Below are 14746 nucleotides of genomic sequence, written 5' to 3'. Positions count from 1 at the left end.
TTAGTTTCATTCTATAAAGTTTCATAGTCAAAGTTCATATGCAGAGAGAATGAAATGAAATCAAATTGAGACTTCTAGTTCTGCCTTCCTGGATTTTTTTTTTAACCCTTCTTCCCTGTCTTGCTTCCTTGAACATATGTTTATTGTATATAACTACATACAATTTACTACTCTGGCATTACCATTAGGTAGCTAGGAAGAGATGATTGAAAATCTTCTGTTGTAACATACAGAAGCATAATGTAAGCTTACTTGTCCCAATCACTCAACATCTCTTGGATTTAGAATTATCTTGAGATGGTGAGGTAGATTTCATATGCCATCCAAGACCATGTCGTTTAAGTCCTGTAGAACTCTGGTACAAATCCTGTCTCCATTAGCCAGTATATTCCTGAGGGTCAGGATGTTGTTAGTTATCACAATTCTTAAACATTTTCCCCATGAATAAAGAGAATGACAAGTTGGAGAAGTATGCTTCTTACAAATTTAGTATTTTGGACTCTTGGTACACATCTCTTTCTATTCTTTGACTCTTCATGATAAATCATCATGTTAGCAGGTATTCTAAATTAGATGAACTGGAAAATACCTCACAAGGTAGGAATAATACACTGAAAGATCTCAATTAGTCACAGAAGCAACCTACCTCAAATAGAAAAGAGGTGAATAGGAAACAAAATAAAATTAACATCTGCTAAAGTGTTTTGTGCAAGAAGAGGACAAAATTGGACTTTCTAATCCCTGAGTGTTGTGTCTGAATCCTAATACTCCTTCACTGTAAATTTTCCAAAGCAAAGATATCCAGATTGTTGACTGGGTACTCCCACCTAACCATAACAGGACACAATTAAAATGAATTTTCAGTGTTAAATATATTGAAAGCCAAAACTAATTTAAGAAAGATGACATTTAAAAAACAAGATAAAGAATTACAAGGCAAATCATACACAGTGCACTCAACTATGAACAAAACAATCTCCAAGGGTAATTTATATTGATATTTTGACAAAATACTGTTGGTGGCTAGCCTATTTGTATTGTTTCCTGCTGATGTTATGAGTAAAAAAAGTAATAAAACTACACTAAAAAGAAACTTATGAAGCATTAATTACATCATTCTAACATGTCTCTTAAGAATATAACTTCTAGATGCATCTTGTGACAATATTTGTATTTTGACACAATTATTTGTCTGGAATTTATCTTGAACAGAGAATTTGATACTTAGATTTGTTCTCCAGATTAATGAACCCCTACTTTATAAAAATGAATGCATAGCAGGTTCTCAGAAATTAAATAGGAATAGATAAAATACTGAAAATATTTTATCTGTTTGCATCCTTGAAGTAAGAGTTTCCTGTTAAAAGGCATGCTGCTTTACTATTTTTCTTTTTTATTGGGTCTTTGTCATTTTCCCATTGAAACAATACCTTAAATGATTTGAGGGTGATTATATATTCAGTATTATTTCATGTATGCAAAACTATAGCCTTGGGTACCCAGAATAAGGTGTTTTAGGGTCTAGGAAGAAGGGGCTATTTGGTGTAAGAGGGGAAGACGAAAGATGAGGAAAGTTTCTCCTTACAGGTGGCTGGCTGACTTTAACCAAAAATTCCAAAGAATCAAAATTTGTCTGAATTACCTTTCCACCATCCTTACCATATCCATATTCTTTATACAGGGTAAAACATTTGTATAAGTTTATTTCAATCCCGTAACTCTTCAGTTGACAGGTTTCAGGGAGGGAGATGATGTGTTTTGAGTTTTAATCTAATACATAGGGAAACCAGTCTTTCTGAGAATTTCTCATGGAAGTCAGCATAAAGCAGAAAAGTAGGTTGGGCCAGAACTTTATACCTACTAAAGGATGAAGCTTTGATGAAGATGGAAAATATCTTTGTCTTTAATTTGTATTAGTGTTCAAAGGATATGTCACTGATAGCAGTCTCTCAATGATTGTATGTCCAAACCAAGTTGAAACTAAAAATGAATTTGAAGCAGTTCTTAAACTCAGAACTATTTTAGGGACTTCCCTCGTGGTCCAGTGGGTAAGACTCCATGCTCCCAATGCAGGGGGCCCAGCTTCGATCACTGGTCGGGGAACTAGATCCCGCATGCATGCTGCAACTAAGAGTCTGCATGCACAACTAAGAGACCTCACGCTGCAACTAAGACCCGGCACAACCAAAATAAATAAATATTTTTTTTAAAAAAGACCATTTTAGGGACATCCCTGGTGGCACAGTGGTTAAGAATCCGCCTGCCAATGCAGGGGACACGGGTTCGAGCCCTCGTCCAGGAAGATCCCACATGCCACGGAGCAACTAAGCCCGTTCACCACAACTACTGAGCCTGTGCTCTAGGGCGCGAGTGCCACAACTATTGAGCCTGCATGCCACAACTACTGAAGCCCGCGTGCCTAGAGCCTGTGCTCTGCCACAAGAGAAGCCACCGCAATGAGAAGCCCGCGCACCGCAACAAAGAGTAGCCCCCACTTGCCACAACTAGAGAAAGCCTGCACACAGCAATGAAGACCCTGCGCAGCCAAAAATAAATAATTTGTTTTTAAAAGACCATTTTAGTCTAAATAAGGAGATGTGACAAAATTTGAACAACATATACAATTTCTGGTAAAACAACATTTATGCATTGAAAAATGCCAAAGTATAATTTCCCAAATATAACTCTCACAAGTCAGCAGGTCCACTGTAGACCATATGAATCAATGTCGTCCTCCATCATGACATCATAAAAGAGTCCCACTGTATTTTTACCATACTTCCAGAGATACCCTTCTCTTTTGTGTCTTAGAAACCGTAGTTTGCTAAAGAGCAGCAATGATAGGCATAACAAAGAAGAAAAACGTTCAAAGTGTGCTGAGATTTCTGGATGTAGAATCAACCCAAATAAATGACTGACCAAATTTAATAGATGGGAGAGAGGAAGGAAGCACTCTTTATTGAGATAGTTAATAGAACCGGAAAAATGGTTTTATAATAGGCAAGATGGAGTATGAGACAGTGGGGGGTTATATGTGTTGAGTGTGAAATCTTGGTAAGACAGTGAGATGAGCTGGGGCAATACAATATGTATATGGATTTTCTGAAGACAGGGCTGGATGATAGAGATTTAGTCATGTTTATTTTGTAAGTGATCAATGAAGCCAGAGCAGCATATATTGATAGTATTATCCAAGAAGAGGGTAAGAGTGAAAAGATACCCAAGAATGAAAACTCAGAACACCAATAAGGGTGGCATTGAAATTTTTTAGAAAGCATGTTCGTGAACAAGAGGAGAGAAAGATGGGATTACAGGGTTGAGGGAGGGATTTTGGTTTGAGGGACTTTATGTTGATAAATTCAAGGATAGAAAAAGACATTAAAAGTACAGAAAAAGATGGGATCGTGGGTGATCTGTGACCCTGAGGAAGGTGAAATGAGACAGCCTCTGGGCTGGAGTATAGGTGAAGAAATGAGCCCTGTGGGAAGGGAAAGGTCATGGACACAGAATGCTTCTGCTCTCACTGGTTGCTTGAAATTTCTACTCTAGAAATTCACAATGACACCTAATAACTTTCCCTTAACAAACTTTGCCAGCTTAGCAGAATTTGTTGTCTGTAATTGCGAAAGTCATTTTAATTGTGTCTTAAATAAAGTTTAAACTCCATTATGAGCAAAAAAAAAATAGCTAAACTAATGGAATAAAGGTCTTTAAAAGTATTCACTTTGCTAATACCCTTAAAATTCAAACTGAAAGGTAATAAATGTTCTTCACTTTTCCTCTCATTACTAAATGATGTATTCTGTATTGGTATGAAGCATCTTACTAGAAGAGTGAAAGCCGGTTTAATGTGCCAAAACCACTTAGGCTGACATGCCATCTGCTTGTCTGTAGTGAGTGTCCTGGTGGTTATAAAATTTAAATTAAAAAAAAGAAAATCCATGAATTAAAAAGCTAACCAGGTGTCCTGGTTAACATCTCCTATCTTAATAAACTGGGACATAATAACCAAAATGTGTTATGATATTCTACCACTTGATTTGACTAAAAGTCCCTAGCAGTATTCCTTTAAAAGTGTTTTTGTACAAATTTTATTTTTTTGAAAAGTAAAGGACATGAATGTTCTATTGGGTGGGCTGAAAGGTTTCTTCCTTAAGATGGCTCTAGTAGCACTTAGTAGTCTTTAATTTCATTTGAAACAATTTTGTTAGATCATGGGTGGCAGCTGTCATATCAGTGTGCATTTATAAAAAAGACTTATCAAAAGTGAATTTTTGTGTAGCCATTTTAATATTGAATATGGAAGAAAAAAAGCAACATGTTCAGCATATTATGCTTTACTATTTCAAGAAAGGGAAAAGCCAACTGAAACGCACAAAAAGATTTGTGCAGTGTATGGGGAAGGTGCTGTGACTGATTGAATGCGTCAAAAGTGGTTTGTGAAGTTTTGTGCTGGAGATTTCTCTCTGGACAATGCTCCATGGTCGGGTAGAGTTGAAGTTAAATCAAAACAGTAACTGAGAACAATCAACGTTATACCACTTGGGAGATAGCCAACATCCTCAAAATATTCAAATCAAGTGTTGACAATAATTTGCACCAGTTTGGTTATGTGAATCGCTTTGATGTTTGGGTTCCACATAAGTTAAGAGAAAAAAGCCTTCTTGACCATATTTCTGCATGCAATTCTCTACTGAAATGTAATGAAAACATTCCATTTTTAAAACAAATTGTGACAGGTGATGAAAAGTGGATACTGTACAATAATGTGGAACAGAAGAGATCGTGGGACAAGCAAAATGAACCACCACCAACCACACCAAAGGCCAATCTTCATCCAAAGAAGGTGATGTTGTATATATGGTGGGATTGGAAGGGAGTCCTCTATTACAGGGGTCCCCAACCCCCAGGCTGCAGACCGGTACCGGTCTGCGGCCTGTTAGGAACCGGGCCGCACAGCAGGAGGTGAGCGGCAGGCAAGCAAGTGAAGCTTCATCTGCCGCCCCCCATCGCTCCCTGTCGCTCGCATTACCACCTGAGCCATCCCCCCCGCCCCCAGCCACCATCGGTGGAAAAATTGTCTTCCATGAAACTGGTCCCTGGTGCCAAAAAGGTTGGGGACCGCTGCTCTATTATGAGCTCCTTCCAGGAAACCCAATGATTAATTCCAACAAGTACTGCTTCCAATTAGACCAACTGAAAGTGGCACTAGACAAAAAGCGTTCAGAGTTCGTCAACAGAAAATGCATAATCTTCCATCAAGATAATGCAAGACCACATGTTTCTTTGATGACCAGGCAAAAACTGTTACAGCTTGGCTGGGACGTTCTGATTCATCCGCCGTATTCACCAGACATTGCACCTTCGGATTTCCATTTATTTTGGTCTTTACAAAATTCTCTTAATGGAAAAATTTTCAATTCCCTGGAAGACTGTAAAAGGTACCTGGAACGGTTCTTTGCTTAAAAAGATAAAAAGTTTTTGGAAGACGGAATTATGAAGTTGCCTGAAAAATGGCAGAAGGTAGTGGAACAAATGGGTGAATACGTTGTTCAATAAAGTTCTTGGTGAAAATGAAAAATGTGTCAGGCACTTTTTTGGCCCACCCAGTACCAATCTAGGTCCCAAACTTTTTCAATTAGCTTTATGTAAAAATATAAAAGGTGAGGAAAACATAATTTGATTTTAATAACGGAGATTTGGCAAATAGTAGAAGAGCATTCTTAAAGTGGGAATGATTCATTCTCCTGGTTCTGCTTCTGGGCAGCTAAAAGTGACTCAGAAAGACTTTCCAAATGTCAATAGAAAAGAAGGCTTTAACAAGTCTTACAGTATGGAATTTACCAATCACTATGTTTTTCATACTTCACTTATAAAACTACTGTCTTTAGGTGTAACCAACATTTTCATCAATTCTGGGAATGAAGGATAAATCTGGATCAAGTAACTTTGTTTGTTTGTTTGTTTGTTTGTTTTTGTTTTGCGGTGCGTGGGCCTCTCACTGTTGAGGCCTCTCCCGTTGCGGAGCACAGGCTCCGGACGCGCAGGCTCAGCGGCCATGGCTCACGGGCCCAGCCGCTCCGCGGCATGTGGGATCTTCCCGGACCGGGGCACGAACCCATGACCCCTGCATCGGCAGGTGGACTCAACCACTGCGCCACCAGGGAAGCCCTGGGTCAAGTAACTTTTAATTTCCAAAGTTCAACTTCAAACTTTCTACTCATTTGACTCATTCTTTGCTTAACACAATTCTAGACTCTTCTAGCATGGCCTTGAAAGTGTCTTGAGAGAGACTGTATGTTTTGCTTAAACTTAGGTGATTGCAACATTGGTTATCAGTTAACAATCTGATTATTAATTTGCAAGTTTGATTTTATCGGAAGTTATGTAGTGGTGCTGGTCTTTAAGGAACAAATTCACCCAAATCCTACCTACAGTATACAGATAAGAGTGTCAATTTAAGCAACCAATTTACAAATCAGAGTGGCAATTTACTGTTTATATATAAGACAAAACTGGCAGGAAGACTGATATTGTTCCTAGACCTTAGAGGTAGGGATTGGAGCCAGATCATGTGAGTCTGAATACCAGCTTTACTATTTCTCAGTTGGGCAAGTCAATTAACTTATCTATGCCTCAGTTTCCTCCTTTGTTAAGGAGGAAACTGAGGCATAGAGAAGGAGGCATAGAACTTGCCTCATGAAGTTGTGTGATTATTAAAAGAGTTATTATAGGTAAAGCACCTAGAAGAGTATATGACAGATAGAACACTGTATGTGGCAAAGATTATCATTGAGTCCATCCATAAGAACAAACAATAGATAAGACCATTCATTACTCAGGATAGACAAAGCAACGTTTTGAATGAATGTCATAGGAGATCATTGTGTAGTGAATGAAACAGAGAAAACTCAATTCAAATCTTTACGCAAATCATAAATTCTATCCAAAACCTAGCTTGCAAATATGCAAAATGACAATAATTAGATCTCAGTAAAATGACCCTATGAATACTGACTTAGAATTATGCATGTAAAGGACATGGCACAGTGCCTGACACATAAGAAGTACCTAATAAAGATCAACTTCCTGTCGTGGTAAAACAATGAGATGACTTGCCTGTCATCATTATAGGTAATTCTAGATAGCTAATTTTTGTCTTTAAAAAAATCTAAGCAATCTTTATTTCAAAATAGACATAGTTTTCCCATAAATTCTCTTTTTCCTTGAAATTATGCAACCCATGGTAATCTGTGATTAAAAAAAAAATTCACTCCAAATTCTCCTAAGTTCAGCGATTGAAAATAAAATGGATTTAAAAGCAAGTAGATATGGATTCAAATACTGGCTCTAGCATAAGCTCTTCAATCCTGGGAAAATTATTATGCTTTCTAAACTTCTCATTTCTCATGTGTAAATTGGAGAAATCCCTTCCTTTACTTGTTTTTTGCTTCTTCTTCCTCCTCCCCCCTTCCCTTCTCTCTCTCTCTCTCCTCTTCTTTTCCTTCCTCTCCTTCTCTTTCTTCTTACTTAGTTACAGTTTAATCCTCCTGATGAGACTTGTGGGAGTATCCTTTCTTCTGTGTTAAAAATTTGAGAAACGCCCTTAATATCACGGTCTCTCTATCATCTTATCTGATTGTCTGTCTGTCTGGTTATCATGTGTCATGTCATCTGTCCATGCCTATCTAGCAGGTTGATAGTATTTCTGCAGAAGAATTGATAGCTTTGCTACCTTTGTTGACTAAATTTTACTCAAAAGTCACCTGTTCTCATCTTGTCCACACATTCTGGAGCTATGTAGATTAGTCTATTTAGCAAATATAAAAGAGAAGAAGATTCTCAGGATTTTTTCAACAACACTCCAGCTTATTAACTACTACGTAAAAGCAGAAATGCATGGAATACTTTCAGGTCTTTCGTCCTGCTTTTCAGTTTTCATTTTAGGCTATTAGAATTAAAGCTTTTTAAATAATAACATTTTTATTACTATAGAAATAATATAATTTAAGTAATATATATTAAGATATGTAAAATATGAAGAGTGAAAAATATTGATTATATCGTGTTTATTTACCATTTTCACATATTTATTTCCCTCTATGTTTTAAACACAAGCATAAACACATATTTTTTACATACTTTGAGATAGTATGTGAATTTTTTTTTTTTTTTTTTTTGCGGTACGCGGGCCTCTCACTGTTGTGGCCTCTCCCATTGTGGAGCAACAGGCTCCGGACGCGCAGGCTCAGCGGCCATGGCTCACGGGCCCAGCCGCTCCGCGGCATGTGGGATCTTCCCGGACCGGGGCACAAACCCGTGAGCCCTGCATCAGCAGGCGGACTCTCAACCACTGCGCCACCAGGGAAGCCCAGTATGTGAAATTTTAAATGCTGTGTTTTTTCCTTCCAAAAACATTTTCCTTTGAAAATACTAATTTTTGAGACTGTATAATATCATATTATATAGATATGTATCCTTATTTAATCTTTTCACTATTATAGAATATTTATTTCCAAATTTTGCTATTGTAAGTAAGGCTGCAGTGAATATCTTTGCATATAAGTTACAGTTCATATTTCCATATCCTTATGAATGTTTTTAAAGTGAAATTAAGTTATCGGGGATTTTTAAAAATCTATTCTAATTGCATAGGAGAAAGAACACAAACATTAAACACCACAGATATTTATCATGTTATGATTAAGCACAAAGCTCTACTCCAGGAAATTCCTCACAGAAGCTAACATAATGTAGGAGACTGTTTTTCGTAAAGAAATTTAATACATCTCTAGGGCTTCCCTGGTGGCACAGTGGTTGAGAGTCCGCCTGCCGATTCAGGGGACGCGGGTTCGTGCCCAGGTCCGGGAAGATCCCACATGCCGCAGAGCGGCTGGGACCGTGAGCCATGGCCGCTGAGCCTGCGTGTCCAGAGCCTGTGCTCTGCAACAGGAGAGGCCACAACAGTGAGAGGCCCACGTACCGCAAAAAAAAAAAAATAATAATAATAATAATACATCTCTAAAACATGTATGCTGCTGCCTCTTTCTTGGCTCCAGGTAGATCCACAGCTGTTAGCTAAGGTGGAAATGATTTCTTTTGTCAGTAATAGCTAAAAACATTAAATGCTGGAAGTAATAGAACATAATATATGTTTTGTTGCAGATGTTTTTAATGCCCATATAAATAACGAAGGACAGACAATGCAGAACTATGGGTCCCGAGGAGTATTCTAATAGCAACTTTAGATGAAGGGAATAATTGCATTTTAAATACTTCTTCAGATTTACCTAAAAATGAAATCTAAGGCTTCTAACCTTATCATAAATTAAAGGCAATTATTTCATGTACCTTTTCATGTCTGGAAATTCCTTTACTACTTCTTCTGTCTATGCTAAAGTAGTTAAGGTTGGAACATGGAGAAACTCTTCTAATGGTGGAAGCATATCAGAATCTACATGGCCTTGGTCGGAGAAACGGGACTCAATGCAAATAAAGTCAGTGCCTTATAAGATACTTGCAATCTCAATATTGAATTGCTCTGATCTACTTACTCTTTGTTTTGCTATTTCCATTTTTATCTCATGCATGTTTAGTGCCCAGATCCATCATGCAAACAGGACTTGTTGGCCTACCTGGAACAGATTAAATTCTACTCTCACCAGCTGAAAATCTGCAGTCAGGTTAAAGCTGAGATCCAGAGCCTGGGTGGAGAGCTCATCATGTCAGCGGTGAGTACTGCCCCAGCCTTACCCCACCACATGTGGAAGAGGCTTGAAACAAAGAAGCTACACCCCACCTTACCCACCAAATCGTTTAGGACCACGTAGGTTAGAAAAAACTCAGCTGGAGTATCTAAAATTGCATGAAACTAAAGGAGCAAGAAAGCTTGCCAGATTTCTTAAAGAAATGTTAAGTCAGTATAGCTTGTCTTTATTTACTTCAGCGATTTTACAGTGAATCAGGTTTGGTAAGCCCCTTGTATAAGAAATGGATGTGAATTTACAGCATGGTTTTCTGAATTGAATCCTCTAGTTTTTTAGAAAAATAAGGGCATATGTAATTGCAAATCAATGAAATAATTGCTTTATTACTATTAATTAATATTCACTTTCTCATTATTCATTTTTATATCATAGAAGTTCAGGTCTTGAAAACTGTTATCTCCAGATGTAATTGTAGCAGTAGAATATGATAGAATGTAAATAGGTTTAGAGGAACCTTCATAAATTCTTTGGTGACCCTGAGTTTCAAATTGCTATAAAATGACCATCGTAGAAATAATGTCTACCTATTCTACTCATCTTTTAATAACAACAGTAGATCATTTCTCTAGAGTGGGTCTGTAATAAAATGATATTTGATGTCTATATTGGATTCAGTTATCAGTGACTTTGAGAAGGACATTGACCAAGATTATAAATTTAAGTTAAAGTGAAACATCATGAACATTCTAGGAACTTAAATTCATGAGGACAAATTTTTTAAAATGATAGCATACATATAAATGTGTAAGTCTGGGAGCTCTTTAGCCAGACTTTGGTCTTTCCCCCAATGAACTAACATTTTTCAAAAGAACATAGTTGCAAAAACAAAAGCAAAGGGAATTCCTCGGCAGTCCAGTGGTTAAGACTCTGCACTTGCACTGCCAAGGGCCCGGGTTCAATCCCTGGTCAGGGAACTAAAATCCGGCAATCTGCACAGTTGGCTTAAAAAAAAAAAAGAAAGCAAAGAATTACCATCAAGGGTAGACGGCTGGGAACTAATCCTTACTGACTATCTCTTGCCTATATTTTGTCTCATTTAATCTTCACAATAACATACCAGATAGATTGTTTAGTTGTTTGTTTTATGTTCTTTAAAACTTGAAAAAAAGGAAATTTAGAAAGGTTAAATAGCTTCCCCAAATTCCTATTAGTAAATCAGACCTGGGGGTTTACCTTCAAAGGTCTTGCCGTCTCTGTTCAGGTGGACAGGCTTGAATCTATGATGAAACTGAAAACCAAAAATTAAAAGTGAATAATTTGGAAATTATGTCTAAGTAATTATTAGAGATAAAAAATTAGTTTCCTTGATATTCAAATTGTACAAAAACAGTAATGCAAACCAACATAACCTGTGCTATATTGGTTCCCTATCATTTTTCAAAGGAAAATGCATTTTAAGTAGTCACTGTCTATCCACGCAGACATGTGTGTGGGTATATGATTCCATGTGTGACTACATATATGCATATATACAAACAGAATGCATATACGTATATAAACATTTAAAAATATTGTATGTTTATTTTGGATTATTAGACACTCAGTCTTCATTTTCTCACTTAACATTATACTACTTTATTTTTATATTTTTAAAATTCATTTATTTTATTTATTTATTTTTGGCTGTGTTGGGTCCCCTTTGCTGTGTGCGGACTTTCTCTAGTTGCGGCAAACAGGGGCTACTCTTTGTTGCGGTGCACAGGCTTCTCATTGCAGTGGCTTCTCTTGTTGCAGAGCATGGGCTTTAGGCGTGTGGGCTTCAGTAGTTGTGGCACACGGGCTCAGTAGTTGTGGCTCTGGGCTCTAGAGTATAGGCTCAGTAGCTGTGGCACACAGGCTTAGTTGCTCCAGCATATGGGATCTTCCTGGACCAGGGCTCGAACCCGTGTCCCCTGCATTGGCAAGTGGATTCTTAACCACTGCGCCACCAGGGAAGTTCCCATCATAGTACTTTAAATGTGTAAAAAATATATTTATTTGTATACCCAAGCCTGTCATCTGTTTACTTTTCTCAGTTTCTCACACTTACCATCATTCACAAGGTCTAAATCCATATGAATTTTCTTTTCCAATTATATATTTACCTCTTCATGTTGTCTGAAGCTAAGCTTTCAAAAATGTTGATAGAAGTTTGGCCTATACATTGTGTTAAAATGTATTACTGTTAATGGTCCCTCCAAATATAATTTCCTCCAGATGTACAAATTGAATTTTTATCCCTTCCTGTTTGATATGACAATTCAAATTCATGAACTTTACGTATTTTAGATAGATTAAGCATGAACCATTTAGAATCCATTATTTACAATTTAAAAGCTGTCATTATATAAAATGAAGAATAGCATTGCAAATCCAAAGCTATTTTGTCATCATTTCACCCACAATTTTCCATTAGAAAAAATAACTCTGAAGAAAGGGAGCATGTCATGCACCCTTTTACATGCCTTACTGCCATCTGCTTGCAGGTAGATCCTGGAAAGCTTATAAAATACATTTAATTTGTGTGTGCCAAAGCACAATTGCTTTATTCTCTCTGTGATCCTGAGTTCTCGTCTTCTTTCTTCTTTAAATTGAGAAGAAGTTCTAAACTAAACCATCATTTTTCCATGAGGTCTTCTGAAAAGTAATAAACCTGATTGTAAAGCAGGGAAACCCATTAAAAATTACAGAAATTTGGTATTCAAAACTACACTTTTCAAAGCTTGCATTCCAAAATCAGGTTCATGAAACATTACTTTTAACAAATATACTTGGTTAGAAGGAAATAGGTATGAATGGAATGCATTTCTGGAGTGAATGGGCAGAATGTATTCTGGGTCTGGAGTGTCAGGGTTTAGGATAAAGAAGATGAGTTCATAACATAAAGGAATTTGAAATCATTCTCATAATAGACCATTTAATTAAAATAATTTTCCAATGATTCTTATGTCTATCTGCAAGCATTTAGCCTGAAGTTACATCTTTTATTTATAACGAAACCAAAGTGTAGTTAGTCCAAAACTCCAGCTGTGAATTGAGCATCCTCTCAGTACCAGGCATCTGAGAACATCTGGGAGATGCAAAGCCTCCTTTAAGATCCTCAAATATGTGCAAAATTAATGTACATAAAATATACCTAAATATTCAAAAATGACTTCAAAATAATGTAATAGGCCATATGATAGTTGAATGAACAAAAGCATATGGTAAGAGGTGAAGGAATAATTAATTCCACTGATGTGGCAAGTGAACAAGAGAAAGCTCCAGAAAGTGGTTTGACTCTAATTTGGTCCTTGATTAATAGGTAAAAAAAGAAAACAAAACAAAAAAGCTGTATATTTATGAGGGAAGGAGGGGAAATGGATTTGAGGTAGATAGAACAACTGAAGTAGAAAGATAGAAATAGGGAAAGATGAGGATTTTTATGGAAATAACAAACAGTCTGAAGTGATTGCAAACAACTGTACTTGGTCTGTTGATGTGTGTTAAGGGGGGTGGGAAATAGAAAAGAAGCTTTAAATGAAACTGAGAGTGTTTCTAAAGGATCACTAACAACATTTCAACTTTATCCTGTAGGCAATTGAGAGTAATTGAAAAAGTTGAAGTTTGAAATAGGTATAAACCAATATATGTATTCGGAAGTTAACATTTTTTTAAAGAGTTCATACCTAACCTTTTATTTTTATTGAAGTATAGTTGATTTATAATAATGTATTTGTTTCAGGTGTACAACATAGTGGTTCAGTGTTCTTATAGATTATATGCTATTTATAGTTATTATAAAATGATGGTTATATTTCTCTGTGCTGTGCAATATATCCTTGCATCTTTTTTTGTTTTCTTGAAGTACAGTTGATTTACAATGTTGTGCTAATTTCCACTGTACAGCAAAGTGACTCAGTTATACACATATATACATTCTTTTTTTTATATTCTTTTCCATTATGGTTTATCCCAGGAGATTGTGTATAGTTCCCTGTGCTATACATAAGGAACTTGTTGTCTATCCATACTAAATGTAATAGTTTGCATCTAGTAACCCCAAACTCCCAGTCCATCCCTCTCCCTCTCTCCCTTCCCCTTGGCAGCCACAAGTCTGTTCTCTATGTCTGTGAGTCTGTTTCTGTTTCGTAGATAGGTTCATTTGTGTCATATTTTAGATTCCACATAGAAGTGATATCATATGGTATTTGTCTTTCTCTTTCTGACTTACTTCCCTTAGTAAGATAATTTCTTGTTGCATCTGTCTTGCTGCAAATGGCATTATTTCGTTCTTTTTAATGGCTGAATAGTATTCCATTGTATATATGTACCACAACTTCTTTATCCATTCATCTGTCAATGGACATTTAGGCTGTTTCCATGTCTTGGCTATTGTGAATAGTGCTGCAGTGAACATTGGAGTGCATGTATCTTTTTGAATTATAGTTTTATCTGGGTATATGGCCAGGAGTGGGATTGCTGGATCTTATGGTAATTCAATGTTTAGTTTTCTGAGAAACCTCCATACTATTCTCCACAGTGGCAGTACCAATTTACATTCCCACCAACAGTGTAGGAAGGTTCCCTTTTCTCCACACCCTCTCCAGCATTTGTTATTTGTAGACTTTTTAATGATGGTCATTTTGACCAGTAGTAGTAGTTTTGATTTATATTTATATGTAGTTTTTTTATATTTTATATGTAGTTTTTTATATTTAGTATATATTTATATGTAGTTTTGATTTATATTTCTCTAATAATTAGTGATGTTGACCGTCTTTTCATGTGCCTACTGGTCATCTTTATGTCTTCTTTGAAGAAATGTCTATTTAGGTCTTCTGCCCATTTTTTGGAAAGGGTTGTTTGTTTTTTTGTTGTTGAGTTGTATGAGCTGCTTGTATATTTTGGAAATTAAGCCCTTTAGGTCACATCATTTGCAAATATTTTCTCCCATTCTGTAGGTTGTCTTTTTGTTTTTTTTTATGGTTTCCTTTGCTATGCAAAAGCTTGTAAGTTTG

The 14746-nt window shown here is 36.6% G+C and overlaps 1 protein-coding gene across 1 annotated transcript in view; it reads left to right on the top strand.

Annotated features, from left to right (window-relative positions):
- LOC101279843 (catenin alpha-3) overlaps positions 1-14746 on the top strand; it is a 758807-nt gene that overhangs the window by 688953 nt on the left and 55108 nt on the right. The window contains exon 11 of the mRNA XM_033407650.2: positions 9597-9731. Within this exon, the coding sequence (XP_033263541.2) occupies positions 9597-9731 (135 nt within the window). The remainder of the gene's footprint in view (positions 1-9596; positions 9732-14746) is intronic.

This window comes from Orcinus orca, chromosome 14 (assembly GCF_937001465.1).
Source record: "Orcinus orca chromosome 14, mOrcOrc1.1, whole genome shotgun sequence".
Taxonomy (NCBI): Eukaryota; Metazoa; Chordata; class Mammalia; order Artiodactyla; family Delphinidae; genus Orcinus; species Orcinus orca.
Note: the sequence above shows the minus strand (reverse complement) of the source record. Positions and strands in the feature narration are given on the sequence as shown.